The following is a 19,244-nucleotide window of genomic DNA, read 5'->3' as shown; positions in this document are numbered from 1 at the left end:
AAAAAGTGATAGTCATCATTGTTATTGAATGCTACCAAACTCACCAGAATTTGCACAGTCTTCTTCTTTTCAAAACTAAGTTTCCTCTCAATAAATGTAGCACTGTTATCCTTCACAAAATTCAGATTTTGAACCTCTTCTAGTACTCGATTCTGAATTTCAGAGATGCTTGAAGCCAGCTGTGGTACCTGTAGGTAGAAATATGACATTCCCAGACAAATACTTAACCATATTAGGTATTGAATTTAGTAGATCTGTGATGAACAGTGAAAAATTATACCATATTCCACAGTGAAAAATTAGGGCAACATTAAAACTCCTATATCAAAACCATCTAATTTGTTGTCTCCAGAAACCCCACAAAAATGACAAGGATTTTTTTTTAAGTTCAAGCCTAAATAAAAGGAAACAGAAGAGAAAAAATTACAATAGCAATAAAATTTTTGGAAGAAAGACTCAGTAATTGATGGCAGTAGTCCCCTCCAATGTGGTGGGGTGGTACAGTAGGAAGGAGAAAAAGGCTAAAACAAGAAACATTGGTTAAGATCCTGTGGTGGTTAAAACAAATAAGCAAATTCTTTGATATGTTTCCCATCAAGAGGTGGAGTCAATGTCCCCTTCCCTCAAAATTGGGTGGGACTTTATGATTACCTCAATGAATAGAATGTTGAAATAAATAGAATAATGGAAGTGATGCTGTTTGACTTTCAAGATTAGGCTAAAAAAGATCATGCAGTTTCTGCTGGTTTCTCTTGGGACACTCACCTTAGGGAGACTTTAGTTGCTATGGAAGAAGTCCAGTTGCACTGTGTCCACCATATCAAAAGACCATGTTGAAAGATGGAACGGGGAGTGGTGGGGGTGGCAGTGGGATGGGTGGGTGTCTGTGGGGCCCCAGCTACTCCAGTCCCCAGCTGTTTGAGTCTTCTGTCATCTTCCCACCACCACTCTTAGAGGCCTGAGAAAGTCTTTGTGACGACTTCAGCCTCAGCTATTATCTGACTGAGACACTGAGAATGATTACCTGATCCCAGTGAACCCCAGAACTATGAGAAACAATAGTAAGAAATGACTATTGGTTGTTTCGTACCACCATGTTTGGTGTAATTTGTTATGCAGATATAGACAACTGGAATTGTTTTGAAGCAGTTGTATCCCCAGATTCTTTCTCCATTTCAGTGAATCTTGGTGATTGCTTCTTCCCTACCTTAGCAGAAGATGAACTTTTCTTTTCTGCAAATGGTAAAACAGAGAGTATCTAGACTGGGGACACTAGGCACAAATAATGGTGGGGAACCCATGTTAGAAAGAGGGTAATTAAGTGAGTGGATATAGACTGGACTCAGAGACCCTGCCAACCAGGCCTAGCAGTCAACCATTACCCTTTAGGCAGAAAACTTGAAGGGACATCTCTGGAGACTCTGACCAGCCTAAGAGGAAAGACCTAATGGTGCTATCATCAGGAGTTCCCAAATGAAATTGCAGTCAAATTGCTCTACACAGTAGTGGATGCTTAGAATTTTCAATGCCTATCTAGGTGCTCAATGCTGCCAATTAGTCCTCAACTCTTTATCAGTGGTGAATGATCAAGTATATCAGACATCTAAGGCATAACTATAACAAGAAAGAAAGAGTCTTATAAAAATAAAAGCAAACTGTTTTCATCTTAAGAAAGCCAAAAAGAACTTTCAAAAATTGAAATCATGGGAACAGAAATAAGAATAAATCAAAAGATGGGTTTGAAGATTAAGTAGGAAATTTTCTTAGGAAGTAGAGCAAAGCAATAAAGAGATAGAAAATAAGTGGAAAAAGATATAAGATTAGAGGAACAACCAGGAATTTCAGAAAGAGAGAAAAGAGAAAGGGAAGAGAGAAAAATCATCAATGAAATGTTCAAAGTTTCTAGAAGTGGAAGACATAAATTTTCAGGTTGAAAGGATCCCACAAAGCATCTGACACACCAAGGTTCATCATCATTAAATTTCTTTTGAATCTTGTATCAAGATTCTTGATACAAAGAATCAAGAACCAAAATTCACCCAGAGTTCTCAACAGAAACAGTGGAAGCTAGAAGACAATGGAACAATGGAATGCTTTCAAATTCAGAAAGAACAACTTAAAATTTTACACCCAGCCAAACTATCGATTAAATATGATGATTGTATAAAGACATTTTCTGATATTTGAGGTGTCAAAATATTAACCTTCCAATTTTCCTTTCTTAAGAAACTACTCAAAAATTTGCTCCCCCAAATAAAGGCAGAAAGCAAGAAAGAAGGTCAACATGGGATAAGGAAATGTGAGATCCCACACAGAAGAGAGGTAAAGGGATTCCCCAGAATGATGATGAAGTGTAATCCCAGGATTACAGTTAATTATGAGATAAAAAGGATAACCAGTTCTCTGAGAGATTTCTGCAAGAAGACACAATTAATAGAATATATCACACATCTGAATGTCTTAAGAAGTGACCTAGTCAAACTGGCAGATAAAGTTAGGCAAATGAAAATTAAGCTGATAAAAGACAAACACAATTATTAACTTTAAGAAAAACAGAAAAGCTATACATAAAAGAAAAAATAATCATAGAGTTGTATTGCTGAACTCTAACCAGCATTCACTTTGTGTGCTGAATATCTTTTGTTTGTTTTTCCAAATTTATTCTTTTTCCATTTCCATCCTGCTCTGTGCTCTGGAAGGCTGACCAGTATAGAGTGTATCAACAGCTTCCTTGCACTCTGGTTTCCAGATGGGTTCTTTCAATGAGAAGCACCCATAGGAAATCAGAATAAGGGAGGAAAGTGAGATAAGGATATTTATTTCCCAATAAATTTTTTTAGTATTTATTGCTTTCTGTAGTGTTGACTGATAGTCACAGATCCTGTCAGGTAAACCTTTTCACTTAGCTCTCTCTACACATTCCTATAGCTACTCCTTCCCCTTGTCCCTTTGAAGACTGGGTGTTTTAAGGCTCCTTCTTTTATTTTACTGTATATAATCTTTTAAGTTACACTTCAACTTTAAAAGTTTAAAAATAGGGGACTGATCAGAGAAATGCAAATGAAAACCACATGAGATAACACTTCATACCCACTAAGATAGCCATAATAAAAAAGACAGATGTGAGGAAATTGGACCCCTCAATCATTGCTGTTGAGAATGTAAAATAGTGCAGACACTTTGAAAAACAGACTGGCAGTTATTCAAAAGGTTAACATAGAGTTACCATATGATCCAGCAATTCCACTCCTAGGCATATACCCAAGAGAAATGGAAACATACATCCACTAAGAACTTGAATGTTCATAGCAGCATTGTTCATAATAGCCAAAAAGTGGAAACAACCTAAATGTTCATCAACTGATGACTGGACAAATAAAATGTGACATATCCATACAATGTAATATTATTTGGCAATAAAAAGAATTAAGTTCTGAAACACACTGCAACATGGATGGAACTTGAAAACATTATGCTAAGTGAAAGAAGACACTCACAAAGAACCACATGTTGTATAATTCTATTTATGCCACATGTCCAGAATAAGCATATATGTAGAGACAGAAAGTAGATTGGTGGTTGTCTGGGACTGGGGAGGTTAGGGGGAAATGTGGAGTCACTGCTAATGGTACAGAGTTTCTTTTGGGGGTGATGACAATATTCTAAAAATTGATTGTGGTGATGGGTTTCACAACTCTTACGAATATACAAAAACCATTGAGTTGTATATTTTAAATGGGTGGAGTGTATAGTATGTGAATTATATCTCAATAAAGTTGTTACCAAAAAAATAGGAGGCTGATTACACACTATTGTACAACTATGTAGTGGATTAATATACAGCTGTAAAAGAAATGAGGAAGCTCTCTATGTACTGACATGGATGTTAAAAGCAAGTTGCAGAATGGTACTATACTTTGCTAGTTTGTGTAGGAAATAAAAATATATATTTGCATTTACGTTTAATGGCACAAAGAAACTCTAAGTATATAAAAATGAACTAATATCAGTGGGGGTGAGAGCAGGAGTTGGAGTGGTTTGGAGACAATGAGTATGGGACTGCTTACTTATTTTTATATAGTTCTTCCTTTTGAGCCAAGTAAATGTAGCACCTCTTTATTCAACTTAATTTAATTCAGAGGATAAGTTAAAAGTTAATTAAATATACAATAAAAAGTAAAGTAGGGACAATTAATTTTCCTCCAAATGTTGTCCATTAAATATCACACGAGCTGAATGATAAGTAATACACTTGAAATGAAGGGCCAAGAAACGAAGCTGATTTTTTAAAAATTGATATTAGGTTGTAAATATCTTTCTTCCTCTTCAGAAAATAATTATAAGGACTTCCCTGGTAAAGAATCCGCCTTACAATGCAGGGGATGCAGGTTCAATCCCTGGTCAGGGAACTAAGATCCCACATGCCGCAGGGCAACTAAGCCCGCGCGCCACAACTACTGAGCTCTGGGTGCCTCAGCGAGAGAGCCCACGTACCACAAACTACCGAGCCCACGTGCCACAACTACAGAAGAGAAAACCTGCACGTCACAGCTAGAGAGAAGCCCGCGCACCACAACAAAGAGCCCATGCGCTGCAGCAAAAGATCCTGCATGCCTCAACGAAGATCCCGTGTACTGCAACTAAGACCCAAGGCAGCCAAAAAATAAATAAATAAATAAATATATAATAAATAAATCTTTAAAAAAAAAAGAAAATAGTTCTAAAATCATACCCTAATGGAAAGCTAAGATATATACATATATTTATACATATATATATATTTCTTTTTTATTTTTTTCCACACGCACATCAGGCTTCTCTTCCTTGGAGGAAAACAAAAGCAAAACAAAGACTGGTTTGACTGATATCCTATTTCTGTCATTACACTGAGATGGCCTTATTTTTGGATCCACGTCTCAGTCATGGTTAACATTTAAAAACGGTTGAATGGGAAGAGAATACAAAATATAAGTTGATAAGCTTCAACATAGCATCAGGCAGATGGAGCTACATTGGTTCCCTCAATGAGGGGAGCAAAGCTGAAAGATGTTTGGTGTTTGAAAAGGAATTTCCAAAAAGAGCTCCAAGTGTATAAGTCACAGCACAGCAGCACTAGGAAAATTGATTTCACCTTCCTGTGGAGAAGAGGGATGAGGACCAGAACATTCTCTGACTGGCTTCAGCTCACATAGAAACCACACGCATGCACCACACTCGGGCACGCTATGAACAGGCTGCTTTGCACGGTGTGCTTTCTGACAGATTCTGTAGGCCAAGGTAGCCAAGTGCGGGCGCTGTGCTTACCGGCACCACCGTGGAATAAACCCTCTGGGCCACGAGCATCAGGTCCCTGAGGAGGGTGATGAAACTGCACAGGCAGTTCAACAGAATCTTCCACGCGGCCCGGTTGAACACCTGGAGCTCTTGCACAAGCTGGGCGTTGAGGGCCTCATATTCCCTTTTGGCCAAGTCCGACTCATCCGCCGCCACCCGCTGCAGGTGGCTGTTGTAGTCCAGAAGTTTGTCATAGCGTTTCTGGATTAGCTTCTGGGGCCCTGGGAATAGGGACCGCAGGGCTGACAGGGGCGTCAGGACAAGCTTCTGTAGATGAGCTGCCTGCCAAAAGAGCAAAACAATCCCATCACAGAAGGAGGAACACCCAATACCACGTCTGGAGTTGTTATCAGTAGGCTTCCTTCCTCCCTGCAGGAACACAAAGGAAGGCAGGAAAGTATCTAGACAAGTTGAAAGAGCATGGGATCATTTTTTTGTCTAGCTAAACCTGTTCAAGGACTTAAAACAGCAACTCTAGACTCTAACGTTGAACCTCAAGAGTGAACAGGAAGAAGAATACAAGAGTTGAAACCTGCACACCCAAACTATGCTCCACCCTTCTCTCTACAGCCGTTGGTTTTGTCAGTGGGGTCACGTCCCTCAACACTTTCCCCTTCCCCTTCTTTCTAATCTCAGAGCCAACTGGAGCTTCTCCAGAACATGGGCTAGGGGGTAATCTCCACCTTTGACTACCAAGACTGCGTAAGTTATTCACATATCATTCCCTTCCTTTGCTAGTAATAAAAGGAAGACAATTGGTCTTAGGAGAGGCTGTATCTTATTCCTCCCACATCTACCCCAATTCCCTGGCTACCCTGGTGGCTGATTTTGGTAGTGGAATCCTATCCCCTATACAGATAGTCCCCCCTTATTACGGGTATTTTGTTCCTGTTATAGAAATGACCAGAGAGTTATTGCTTCCTCTTTAAATACTTTGAAGGATTAAGCTGATGCTGATTCTGTGTCCTAAATTGTTATATTTTTAGGTCTGAGTCATTGAAAATGAACATTGTATTAATGCCTAACTCCATGCCAGCAACTGAGCACGCTAGATTTAATTTCTTCTATTTCTCTTTCCTCCCCTCTATTCTGAAGTATACTAGTATCTTACATTTGCTGACTGCCCAAATTTATCATATATGCTTGGGTGTCATGATTATGTTATGACAATTTGGAAGTAGTTTTCTCTTTTGTACCCTGAAAGATGTTCTAGGGAATCAGCATCTGAGCAGCAGCTTGTATTAATTAAGTGACCTCTAGTAACTTTGTCTGAACTCATGGGAAATCTAGAAGAGGAGGGAGACCAATCTCTTATTGGCACCAGCAATAGTCAACACAGATTAAATTTGATGTCTAGCTTATAAAATAATCATTATATACCTGCAGACTATTTAATGAGTCCTTCAACTAAGCAAGGAATCTGTTTACTGTTCTGGGATAAATTACTGTGTTTGTGACATACTTGAATTCTACAGGTAATCTAATTACAAAATTACAATATAATTACAATATATAAGTCCTATGACCCACAGACATGAACCAGTTCATCTGTACCTGGGAATTATGGTTGGAACGAATAAGAATAGGATTTTATTCTAATATTCTGTGCTATACAAAATGTGTAGATAGGTACCTCTCATGATTAGATAAAAATAATTGCTCTGCCTTTAGATAGATTCGAGCTCTTAATATTTGATTTTTAAAAAGAGTTCAATATACCTTATCATAAAAAGGTACTTTCATATTGAGCTTTCTGATAATTATTTTAATTTAGCATAATTTATCATCCTGTGGTTTTATGCAAGGTAGGGAAGGACATCTTTCTTCATTCTGTCAAGTTCTGGGGCATGCTTGATGAAGGAGAAGCTATATACCATACTCTTCATGGTGTTCAAGAAATAGTTATTACCTTAACTAATGTCAGAATTAAGCTAGAGAGCAAACCCTTAAGGACTTTTCTAAAATGTGCTTACTGTAATTAAGCCCAGAAAACATATAAAGAACTAGGCACACTTTTTCTATTTAACATGTTGTAAAAACTGACTTTCTCCTTTCTCTCTCTCCCTTCCTCCCTCTCATCCATCTAATCTACCATGTTAGTCCAGATGTAATCGTGACTTTCCATTCCCCAGTGCCAGGAAAGCTAGATGCTTCTACTGGAGTGGGCACTGTCGCAGTATCCCTTCCCAGGATTCGGAAATATGAGATGGGGGACGTTACTGGGATTTAGAGCCTGGTAGGAAAGCTAAACGTCCTCCAACACAAGGGTCACTCAATGAAGATTTGTCTGACCCCAAATGCCAATAATACCATTACAAAAATGCCAGTTTCAAGGATCTTCAAGATGATGGAGTCTATTATATCGTTTATATAATACTTGAAATACTACTATGAAATAATAATACCTGTGGAACACAAGATACTAAATTTAAATTAGTATTACTCGGACTGGTTTGCCACCCAAATATTTTCTTGGCTCAAGCATGTTTTTAATGATTCCCAATCTATGTTTTATGATTCTGTATATTTTACAGAACTCTCAGAAAACAAATATTTTACCACAGAACAGAAGACATAATATATGACTCAAATAAAGCACTTTCTGAATAGGAAGGCCTTACTTTCCAGTGAATAATATGTTAATAAAAGTCACATCCTCAGAAAGTATCTTTGCTCCTCATGTAAAAACTCTAGGTATTTCCAGAGACTCTTCTAAGAAAATCACATCTTCCTAACTTAATAAATCCCTGATACACCGTATGCAGACTTAAACTAAATATTGATTTTAAAAGCTGCACAGACACTGACTACCCTAGAAACACAGTCTGGAGCCCTCTTAAATTTTGATTATAGTAAAAGCCTCACTAATCCATTTCAAAATATTTAGTGATAAAAAAATTTCCTGTTTAAATCTACTGATTTTAACATTAGTATTTGCTTTAGTGCATGTTTTATTTTTAACTCCAAAAAAGTAAATGAAAAGCAGCTTTTCTCTTAACCCTACTATTTCATTTACATTCATCTGCAGGTATAAATAACTTACAAAGTCATCAGAGGGATTTGGGGCATTACTTGGAGCCTCTGAATAGCCCCTCTCCTCCTCATCTTTGTTGTGTGAAATCTCTTGGAGCTCCATTACACTCTGCAGAGCTAAAGGCATGGCATCCTGAAACCCAAGAACAAAGTTACCAAAAGGGCAAAGTTCTGAAGTGAGTACAATTAAATGTATCCCAAAAGTGCACTTCATCAACATAACTATTACCACTGAGAGAAAAAGAAAAAAAGGAAGGAAAAAATTTTATGAACACTTTGTACAATCAGGTTACCTATAACGATCTATTTCCTTACTTTTCCCCCATGTCACTTTCTCATACTGCTCTGTAGGTATGACATCCTCTTTTTTTTTTTTTAACATCTTTATTGGAGTATAATTGCTTTACAATGGTGTGTTAGTTTCTGCTGTATAACAAAGTGAATCAGCTATATGTATACATATATCCCCATATCCCCTCCCTCTTGAGTCTCCCTCCCCCCTCCCTATCCCACCCCTCTAGGTGGTCACAAAACACGGAGCTGATCTCCCTGTGCTATGCGGCTGCTTCCCACTAGCTATCTATTTTACATTTGGTAGTGTATATATGTCAATGATACTCTCTCACTTCATCCCAGCTTACCCTTCCCCCTCCCCGTGTCCTCAAGTCTATTCTCTACGTCTGCGTCTTAATTCCTGTCCTGTCCCTTGACACCCTCTTTTATTAAGTGGAGTCCATCTTAAATTCCCTCTTTGGCCATTCTTCATCATTCAATTCTTACAGATCTCTTATTTTAAAAATCACTCTTCTTTGATTTATGTCTTTAGTTGTCTTTAGTGAATTTAATCTTCTCTTTAAGAGAACATGCTCATACTTTTTCTGAATCAATTAGTGGAAATGGAAGACTTTTCTGTAGATATTCCCAAGAGGCACTGACTCCCTGAAAAGTGTATCAGGGACAGGGTTCTCACTGCCCTCTGCATGTTATAGCTATGTTTTGGTTTTCCTTTCACAGAAGGCAGTGCTTTTGGAAGAGATTAGCAAACCTGACTGCAAAATCAGCCTTTGCATCAGTTAATAAATAAGAAAAGAATGTGGCTTGTTGGTTATGTGACATAGAACCTTGTCTCCAAATCACTATGCCTGTCAACTTAATCTTCTGTTGGTGTGATAGTCTATCAAAGAATGCAAACATCTTCCAAAACAGACATCCAAGAGAAAAACTGGAAAATAGAAAGGAACAATTTATTAACTAACTTACATGTAATTCTACTCACTTTCCATGTCTCATAGTCGTGACCATTGTCAGGATGTTGTTAAGGACACTATGTCCCCTTTATGAGATCCATCAGAAGAAACTCCTGACTGGTCTTTCTACTGAATATAATTATACTGTACTCCAGCTGGTTTGTCTAAGAAGTCAGTGATTCTCAACAAGGGCAGGAAAACCTAGGGGACTGGAAATTTGTGGAGGTGTTTTTGTCTTCTACTCTGATTGTGTGGGGATATTTGCATATTGTAGTTTACAATATTTTGTTAGAACATGTTTTCCTTGATAATGATTTTCTTTTATGTATACCTACCTACCTAAGGTTAAATTATCTATGAATTTCATTCAGAACTGTAAAGGGGGCATTACAAAACACTGGTTATAAAATAAATAGAGGTGTGTGGTTTGTCTTAGAATTGTGTGATCATATACCCCTTTTTGGGCTGGCTGCTAGGTAGCCTACAGCTAAATTTAAGATGCACATGCGGGTTTTTGTGGGTTTTAGGGCATTTATATTGTGCACTTTTTACTTTTTAACTCCTCTAATTTTATGTTATGTCTCCTTTTGATTTTCTTTTTTCTTTCAGGTCTACTCTTAAATTTGCAAATAGGTGTTTCAGGTACTGGAAAGAGATATGTTAGTATAATCAAACAAATCACATTTCTGCCTTGTCTGCCGTTTTGTGTTAATTAACTCATCTCTTTTATAGAGAAAACATGCTGATGGTCCAGCCCTACGTGGCAATCATATGAACAAATGCCCCACCATATGGCAATTTGGATTGGGGGAAGGATGGAAGAGGTAAGGGAACAAAGAGCAAAACCCAAGTCTTTATATTGGCTTCCTTCACCAGCAGCTTGCAGCCTCCCAAACTTGATACAATAAGCGTCATCATATAAATGATGAACAGTCACATTTACTCTTCATAATAACCAGAGACATCAAGACCTTTTTGTGGAAACATTGAAAACGGTTGTGCCTTACCCACCTGTACGTGTTGAAGACAGAATGAGATGTTCTTCACACAGTGCCGCACAGTCTTTTCTAAAGATCTAAATAGTTTTTCTTCTCTATTAAAGGTATTGTCTTTCACCTAAAATATAGATGAAATTATTTATTTTTATAACTCAGAGGAATCTGGTACTTAAAAAAATCACAAACCGTACTGGCCCAGCACATTACAAAAAACTCCTTGTTGAGATGTAAACGTTTCATGCTACGTTCTCTTTTTTTAACATCTTTATTGGAGTATAATTGTTTTACAATGGTGTGTTAAGTTTCTGCTTTATAACAGAGTGAATCAGCTATACATACACATATATCCCCATATCTCTTCCCTCTTGAGTCTCCCTCCCACCATCCCTATCCCACCCCTCTAGGTGGTCACAAAGCACTGAGCTGATCTCCCTGTGCTCTGCAGCTGCTTCCCACTAGCTATCTATTTTACATTTGGTAGTGTATATCTGTCCATGCCACTCTCTCACTTCAACCCAGCTTACCCTTCCCCCTTCCCTGTGTCCCCAAGTCCATTCTCTATGTCTTACGCTGACTGTCTTAACACAGAACTTTCTGTGTCCAGCACATGGCACAACTGATGTTCAAATAGTGTAACAAAACCTCATGGTGCCGCTTAATTTGCTGTTCAGTTTTCACATTGCTTCACCTATGTCACGGTAGCTGTGGGATGTAAAACTTTTCTCTGCAGTTTTTAATAGCATGTATTATGTGTGTACTCAAATGACACTGCATTTGTGGCTCTATAAAATAATTAATACAATTAAAATGAAAAATTAAATTAAAATAAAAATTTGATCTATTGATTAGAATTTATTGTTTTGCTGATATGACTCATCCCAATTTATTTCACAGTGGTTATTTAGAAAATATTCTTAGGGTCTTGGCTAAAGAAATATGATAATTCTTTATCAACTCAAATTTGAAAGATGATGAAAAATCTTAACAAAAACCGTTCTTCTGTTAGGAAAACTCTGCAGAGTTAAGATAATGATCACATGTGTTCAGTTATTTTTTCGTTATCTTACATGTATACCTACTAGCATTCAGAAAAATATGCTTTTTTTATATGCTTGTGGCAACTTCTAGGAAGACACATTATTCTATCAATGATGAGAGGTATTTCTTGGTGTTCAAAAAGGCTACAAAATATCAGAACCAGCTTTGTGTTGGCAAAATCTGTGTGAACACACATCTGTTTTGTGGAATATATTGTGTATTCTTTAGTTTGGTACTGGCTAATAACCGTAGCTGTTCTCAGTTCCTACATTTGTTAATTTAAGGTGGTTGACCTTAGAACTGAATGCATAGAATATGGTGACATTTTACTTTAGTAGTTTAAAACCCCTTAATATTATTTATCTAGAAAGCTTTTCATTAAACAGGCAGCATAGTTCTTTGTAATCCACACAAAATTCATCACCCTCTGTCTTAGCATCTCTATGCTCTGACCCAGTTTGAGGCATATAACAGTATGCTGGGCAGAGTTTTTAAAAAGCGGTTTTCAAGGACCAACTATTTTACTTTGTATATCTTGGCCGAGACCCACATGATGCTAAAGTAAGAGGTTCAAGGATCACACGATGAAAAATACTGCCTAGTTCTACTTCTTTATTGCCAAGCCTTCTCTTGTTGCTTTGTTTTGTTGGAATATGCTGCTGTCCCTTTTCTGCCCTGCAAAATCCTGATTTTTTTTTTAAAGACTTGCTCAACTGTCACCCCTGCTACAAATCCTCCCTCTAGTTCCTATTCTTTCCACTTCATAAAATTAATTGTACCCTCCTATGTGCTCTTACAACACTAATGATTTAAGTAATTTTCTCCACTGATGGATTGCAAACATTGGAGATGAAGTATTTTTTCTTAATATAATAATCACTAACATTTATTAAGCACTAACTATGTTCTGGACACTTGTGCTAAAAACCTGTCTTCCATTTTCTCATTTTAATTCTTATACAACCCTATGGGTTAGATGCTATGATAAATCCCATTTTAGAGATAAAGGAACAGAAGTTCCAGGAGGTGTGGCAGAGATTGTGAACATTCCTGCTATTGACCTTCTACCAATGGTACCTGCACCTCTAGTTTAAGGTGGACACGGCTGTCCTGCTAGAGACAACCCTTTCCAGACTCCCTTGCAGCTGGCTCTGCCTTTGTAACTGGGTTTGGGCAAATAAGTTGTGAGTGAAAGTGATATGTTTCATTTCTGAATCTTAGCCTTAGAACATTTCCCTTGGGACTTTGAATGAAGACATGGCAGTGACCCAGCTTCAGTGAGGCAGATGAAGACCATATGTTTAGGAAACATCGCAGCGCAAAACTGGGGCAAACTGGGTTCCTGAAAGATCTTGTGCAGCACAGCCCATCTGAACTCTTTTAAGAGAGAGAAATAAATGACTATCTGACTTAAGCTGCTATGTTTTGGAATCTCTTTGTGACAGAAGCATGGCCTTTACCCTAACTAATATAGAAAGTTAAAGAAACTTACCCATGTTAATAGTTAGGTCCAGGATTCCAACCCAAACCATCTGAATTTAGAACCTCTCTGCATTTGCAATCTCTAACAGTGTCGAGTAAGAGTTCAATACATGTGTGATGAATGGAATAGAATCTTCCTCTTGGGTAATAGTTTTATACCCTAACTCCACCAAATATTTCACTTGAGCTGCTGACAAGTGCAAAATTGACTGATTTGAGATTTATCTTTTCTACAGTCCAGCCTATGCAGCTGATTTTCTGATTAACAGTGAAATGCTTCATTGCTGACAGGACATCCTCTCGAAAGATTAAGGGGAAAAAATCTAATTAATATCCCTTCAGGCGACTTTAACTACAATTCACTTTTAGTTCACAATTGAAAAATATCAGAAGCTGATGATAAGTACATTAAAGACTGTAACAGCTTCTACAAGAGCCTGCTCAGAATTAAGACGTGCCTATTGTTCCTCAGTAGTATTGACTTGGGTCAGAAGCAATATCCCAAAGAGTAGGGGAGAATTGTTTAGACTACATTTACACATGCCCATGGAGGCTACAGTCTCTTCTTCGAATGAATTCCCAATTCAATTTTATTACTGTAGTCTTTAGTTGAAACGTCTGGATTTTCCTTTTCCTGATCTATGACCACACACCATAAATGTCCCAAGCTTCCCACATTATAGTTCTACATTGAGAAGAGGAGCCTGGAGTTACCTCCTCTATGCAATAGGCCCAGTGAGCCCCTAGAAGTATATCAACAAATAAGTACAAGAATCATACAAGCCATGTGTTCTAAGAATATCCATACTGGGTATGGTATGGTACAGACAGTACAGCCACAGGAGGAAAAGAGAGAAGCTTGGAAGAAATTTATTATACTCGCAGGTCCTAGATAGGGGGTCACTGCATGTCATGCAGGGCCACAGGGGAATCACTAAGTTCTGGTCATTTGGCAGAAAGCAGCAAGGGAAAATTCAAGGCCAGAGCCTTTATTGGAGTTTCTGTGAGAAATCCCATAGAAAGAGCTGGGGCAGGGTAAAATGTTTAGGACTAGCCAGTTTGAGTAATTCCAGCAGGCTTTGGGCTCTGGAGGTAGTCTCTGGTTGGCTGGTACCTGGCCTTGGCAGGATTTAGGGCAGGGAATATTGGCTTCACGTGTGAGAGTTAGATAAGGAGCTGGTTGGGGCTATAGACCCAGGATTGGTTGGTTTGCAAATGAAAGAAGTGATTCCAGCTGAGTCCTTTGCCCTCTATAAGAGTGGGCTAGCCCTACAAGCGGTGTCTTTCTTCAGCCAGGAAGCTTTTTTAAGATGTCAAAACATCATAAAATACAGAAAGTAGAAGATACGATTAATACACCATGCATAAAGAAGTTTTTATCCACGTGGGAAGTAAGAAGTCCGCACATTAAAAGGTAAATAACAATATTTTATATACAATTTAAAATAATGATGATGATGATAGCCAATATATTGAATGCTTACACTGTGTTAAGTCCTTTCTTTATAAGCGTCATTTCATTGAATCCTCACAACCACTTCATGTGTTAGGTCCTACTGTATATCCCAATTTACAGATGATTACATTGAATTTAAGTTATGTGCCCAAAGACAAATATTTGTTAAGTGGCAGAAGTGAGATTCAAACCCAGATCTGAATGACTTCAGAAACTTTGCTCTTAATTTCTGTGATGACTCCTGCAAATATTAACAGTACCAAGACTGAGATACACTGTGTTAGGCATTCAGAGGAGGAAGAGGCCACTTCTAGATTAGTGGTCCAAAAGCAGGAAAGACTTAATGAAAAGCCAAAAGACCACAGCAGCCAAAGGGTAAGGTAGATAGGAAGAGCTATCTAAAAGCAGAGCTGAACCAGTTGCCTCTAGTTCAAAGTAAAAGCCTTTGTTAGAGATGTTAACATAACAAAGAATGAAATCACGCACGAGAAGGGGGGCAAAAGTACTATATAGTGTCTTAAGAATTGTTCTGCTTACTTTTGGTTAGAAGCCCACTGTATTACCACCTCTGGGCCATGAACTTATTATCTTGTGATTCTCAAAGTTTGTTCCATTGATCACTTATTTCCAGATCTATTAGCTTAAAAATACCTGTAGTCTCTGTAAAAATACAGACGTCCAGGTTGCACCTTTGAACCAGGTAGAACCCTGGAATCTGTTTTAGCAAGCTCCTCAGGTGATTCTTATACACATTAAAGTTGGAGAGCCTTTGCTAATCCATTCACTCTTTATTAGGGGTGAGATGCAAATGGTTCAAGCCAGGCTAAACAGCTAACACCAAAGAGTTACCCAGTGATATAATGTGCACCTGGGGGTAGGGGAAGAGGAAAGTGATAACAGGTAGGAAAAGTCATGCTAAGGTATGCACCTAAACATTATTTTCATAGGTGAAATAAATATAAGATGACCATCAAGGGAACTAAAAGAAATGAGGTTTTTTAAAAAGCAGAAATAAGACAGGGATGAAAGGAGGGCATTGCCTTAGGTGAGAGTATGTGCTATTTGATGGTGTCAGAACTCCTGGGGCATCCCTTGTTGATCCCTGTTCTTATGTCTTTACCTCTCCTTTGTCCTCCTCCTGAATGGAAGCACCATAGCTAAGACAGTGTCAGAACAACCCCCACTCAATATCCCGCAAAACGGAGGGGGAGAGAGAGAGAGGGAGAAAGGAACAGCATCGAGGGCAATTACCTCGATTCTCAGTGTGTTCTAGAAACAGCTCTGATAACGATAAAACAAAATCTCACAAAAACGTCAGCATTCGTGTTCCCCAGGAAAATGTATGTGGCCCAAGAAGAAGAATTACCTGTGATTCTCCTCTGGTCAGAATCTTTAGATGATTTGTCACTCTTTTTGATTTCTTGCTAATTGAATGAATATTTAGTTTAGACAATTTATCTTTAAGTGATTCATCCTCATCGTTCTTCTTGTATTTTAGAACTGAAACGGAAGAATGCAATAACATATCTGAACATGTGAGGCACAGAAAGTGTGTGTTCCATCCAAAGTATTCAAGATTAATATTTAAATTTAAGATACCGCTCTGTATGATTTTCGGACCTCCGGTACCGATGCAATATGCTCCAGCCCCTCCGCCCAGTCACAGCTCCAGACGCCCACCCCACTGACCTTCAGAAACTGTCCTAGGACTTGAGCTCCTCAAAGCCCAAGGTTCATTTACCTCGCACATTAAAGAAATTCCTGATACTGGAAAAAACTCTCTCTTCTCAGACAATACACTTGTTATCTGGGGTCTCTAGAATGAAGCATCAAGACCTAACTAATGGAAAGACAACTGCAGCCAACATAAGAAGACCTCGGATCCATCCCAGGGTGGTCTCTCCACCAGCTGAGAGATTTGGGGTAAGCTGAGTGACCTCTCTGAGGTGTACTTTTTTATCTTTAACATGATTTTCACCTCTCATATTGTTCAATATGTTAAATATTCCTAACATTCTGTTTTGGTAATGGTGTGGAGACAGGAGCATTCTTTTTTTTTTTTTTTTTTTTTTAAAGATTTATTTATTGATTGATTCATTACTATGTTGGGTCTTCGTTTCTGTGCTAGGGCTTCCTGTAGTTGCGGCAAGCGGGGGCTACTCTTCATCGCGGTGCGCGGGCCTCTCACTATCGTGGCCTCTCTTGTTGCGGAGCACAGGCTCCAGACGCGCAGGCTCAGCAGTTGTGGCTCACGGGCCCAGTTGCTCCGCGGCATGTGGGATCTTCCCAGACCAGGGCGCGAACCCGTGTCCCCTGCATTAGCAGGCAGATTCTCAACCGCTGTGCCACCAGGGAAGCCCGACAGGAGCATTCTTATACGCTGTTGACATGGATTAAATCAATATAGTTTTTGTAGAGAACAATTTGGCAGAGTCTTATAAAAGTGAAAATATTTATGGTCTATGACCAGGAAGTCCGTGTAGAGAATCTGTTTTCCATAATGAGGCATACAAACTTTTGTTTGCTATAGCGTTTTTTTCTAAGAGCAGAATGTTGGAAACAATCTAAAAGTTTACTCATGGAGGTATGGTTTAATAAATTATGATACACTCATGAATGGGATACTATGGAACCATGAAAAAGAAGACCGTATTAACCTGAAGAATGTTCATGATATAAAATAAAGTTTTTAAAAAGCCCCAGCAAATTGTAGTACCATTTGCAAAAGGAAGGAAAGAAGGAAAAAGAAGAAAAAAATAGAAAAAAAGACATAGAAATTCTGAAGAGAACTTACTAAAATGTTAGCTATGCAAACTGGAATCATGGGAGTAGAAAAAATTTTCCTCTTTAAAACTTTGAAATTTTAAGTTTAAGCAAACAGAAAAGTTAAAATAATATTACAGCTATTGTCCATCTCCCAGCTTTGTCAAATCTTAACATTTTGCCTTGTTTCCAATCTTTTTATTTAAAAAAATCACATAACAATTGAAACTTCTCTGAGCCCCATCTTTGATCCCTAAAGGGATCTGTGATCCAAAATTATGAGGTTTATTATATCTGTATCTATTTTCATGCCTTTACTTTGTAGGTATGTAGTCACACAGTGTATAGTATTATTTTCAATCCTTGTAAAAATGGTACCATATTGCATTCATTCTTCTGTCACTTGCTAATTTACTTTTTAAAAAACTCAACATTGTGTTTTTGAGATCTGTCTAATTGATACATGTACTTTAATTAATTTTGTGTTTTCATGGTATCATAGTGTATAAAACACAGTTTATCCATTATCTGGATTAATATGCAAGCCACTATCCATTTCTTTGTCTGCTTGTTTCTTTTTTTTTTTCCTTTTTTTTCTTTTGCTCTTACGGACAATGCTAGTTACTAGTATACCTCTCCACGAGCATATGAGCCAGTTTCTCAAATATCTAGAAACTGATTTTCTGCATCTTGGGTATGTGTATCTTCAATTTAATAGGTATTGTCAAATTGTTCTCCCAAGTGGTGATTCTAATTTACATTCTCACCTGCAAACTGAGATTCAGCACTTAACATTCTCCACTAAAAATCTTATTGCCAATCTGGTAGGCTGGGAACACTTTGTCATTGTGATTTTAATTTGCATTTCCCTGATGATTAGTGAATCTTAGCATTTAAAAACTTACTGGTCTTTCTGTGAATTGCTCATTTTTATTATTAACTTTTTTGTATTAGAATGTTTTTACTGATTTAATATCAATAATTATATATTCTAGATAGTAATCCTTTGTCTACGGGCTATCTTTTCATTTTGTTTATGGTGTCTTTCACTCTACAACTTTCACTTTTCTTTATAGTTACAATTTATTAATACAAATATATACAATTTTTAAAATAAAAAATTAGAAAATACAAACAATAAAAATAAACGAAGTTGTTGGACCAATTAGCTCCACAGTCCTACCATTGCTTTAACTGTTGAATTGAGATTTAACGTTAGAAGTACAAAGCCAATCAAGAACTTATGGACACAAATCACACTGAGAGAGGACCCATGGTCTATCCCAATGCACTACTACATATTAGATGATAGGAACCATCTAATTGTGCCTCCTGTTTTGAAACCTACATTCTACTTTAGAGGTGAACTTTACATCTTAGCTAACAAATAGTTAACAATAATTAGTTAATTTGAGAAAGAAATATACTTTCTCCCTTCAGTGGAGCAATTAATTGCCAAAAAATACCCATTCTTTGTGTTCCAGAACCAAATCAGCCTGATGTGTTAGCTGGCCCATATTACCTGTATCTGCCCTTCTCACCACCCCTTTTCAGCTCTAGCTTTTCACTGCTCCCAGCTACCAGGCCATGCCTCCTTCCTACCATGCATAACGCCAAGAACAGGAGGATCATATGCTATGGGTGTCTTCAGCCCACAGTATGTCATCGGGCATGCAGTGGTCAAAAGAGGTTGAGTATAGGGCTGTTCAATAAAAGGTTGTCAATCTTTTGCCTCATGATCTTCTCCTGAAGCTAGCTGGCAAGGCAAAACCATCCTCTCCTCCCTAGCCTCTAACTTTAAATATCAAATGATCATTATCACTGCAACTGCTGTAACTACTGAGACATTCTGATTCTCCGAAACATGAACAGAATATTCCAACGCTGGAAAAC

The 19,244-nt window shown here is 37.9% G+C and overlaps 1 protein-coding gene across 1 annotated transcript in view; it reads right to left on the bottom strand.

The window, feature by feature from the left end:
* ARHGEF38 (Rho guanine nucleotide exchange factor 38) overlaps nt 1-19,244 on the bottom strand; it is a 155,583-nt gene that overhangs the window by 10,318 nt on the left and 126,021 nt on the right. The window contains exons 7-11 of the mRNA XM_036853361.1: nt 15,955-16,088; nt 10,626-10,730; nt 8,378-8,500; nt 5,305-5,616; nt 45-188 (exon numbers count right to left, since the gene is read on the bottom strand). Coding sequence (XP_036709256.1) covers nt 45-188; nt 5,305-5,616; nt 8,378-8,500; nt 10,626-10,730; nt 15,955-16,088 — 818 coding nt within the window. The remainder of the gene's footprint in view (nt 1-44; nt 189-5,304; nt 5,617-8,377; nt 8,501-10,625; nt 10,731-15,954; nt 16,089-19,244) is intronic.

This window comes from Balaenoptera musculus, chromosome 5 (assembly GCF_009873245.2).
Source record: "Balaenoptera musculus isolate JJ_BM4_2016_0621 chromosome 5, mBalMus1.pri.v3, whole genome shotgun sequence".
NCBI classification, from domain to species: Eukaryota; Metazoa; Chordata; class Mammalia; order Artiodactyla; family Balaenopteridae; genus Balaenoptera; species Balaenoptera musculus.
Note: the sequence above shows the minus strand (reverse complement) of the source record. Positions and strands in the feature narration are given on the sequence as shown.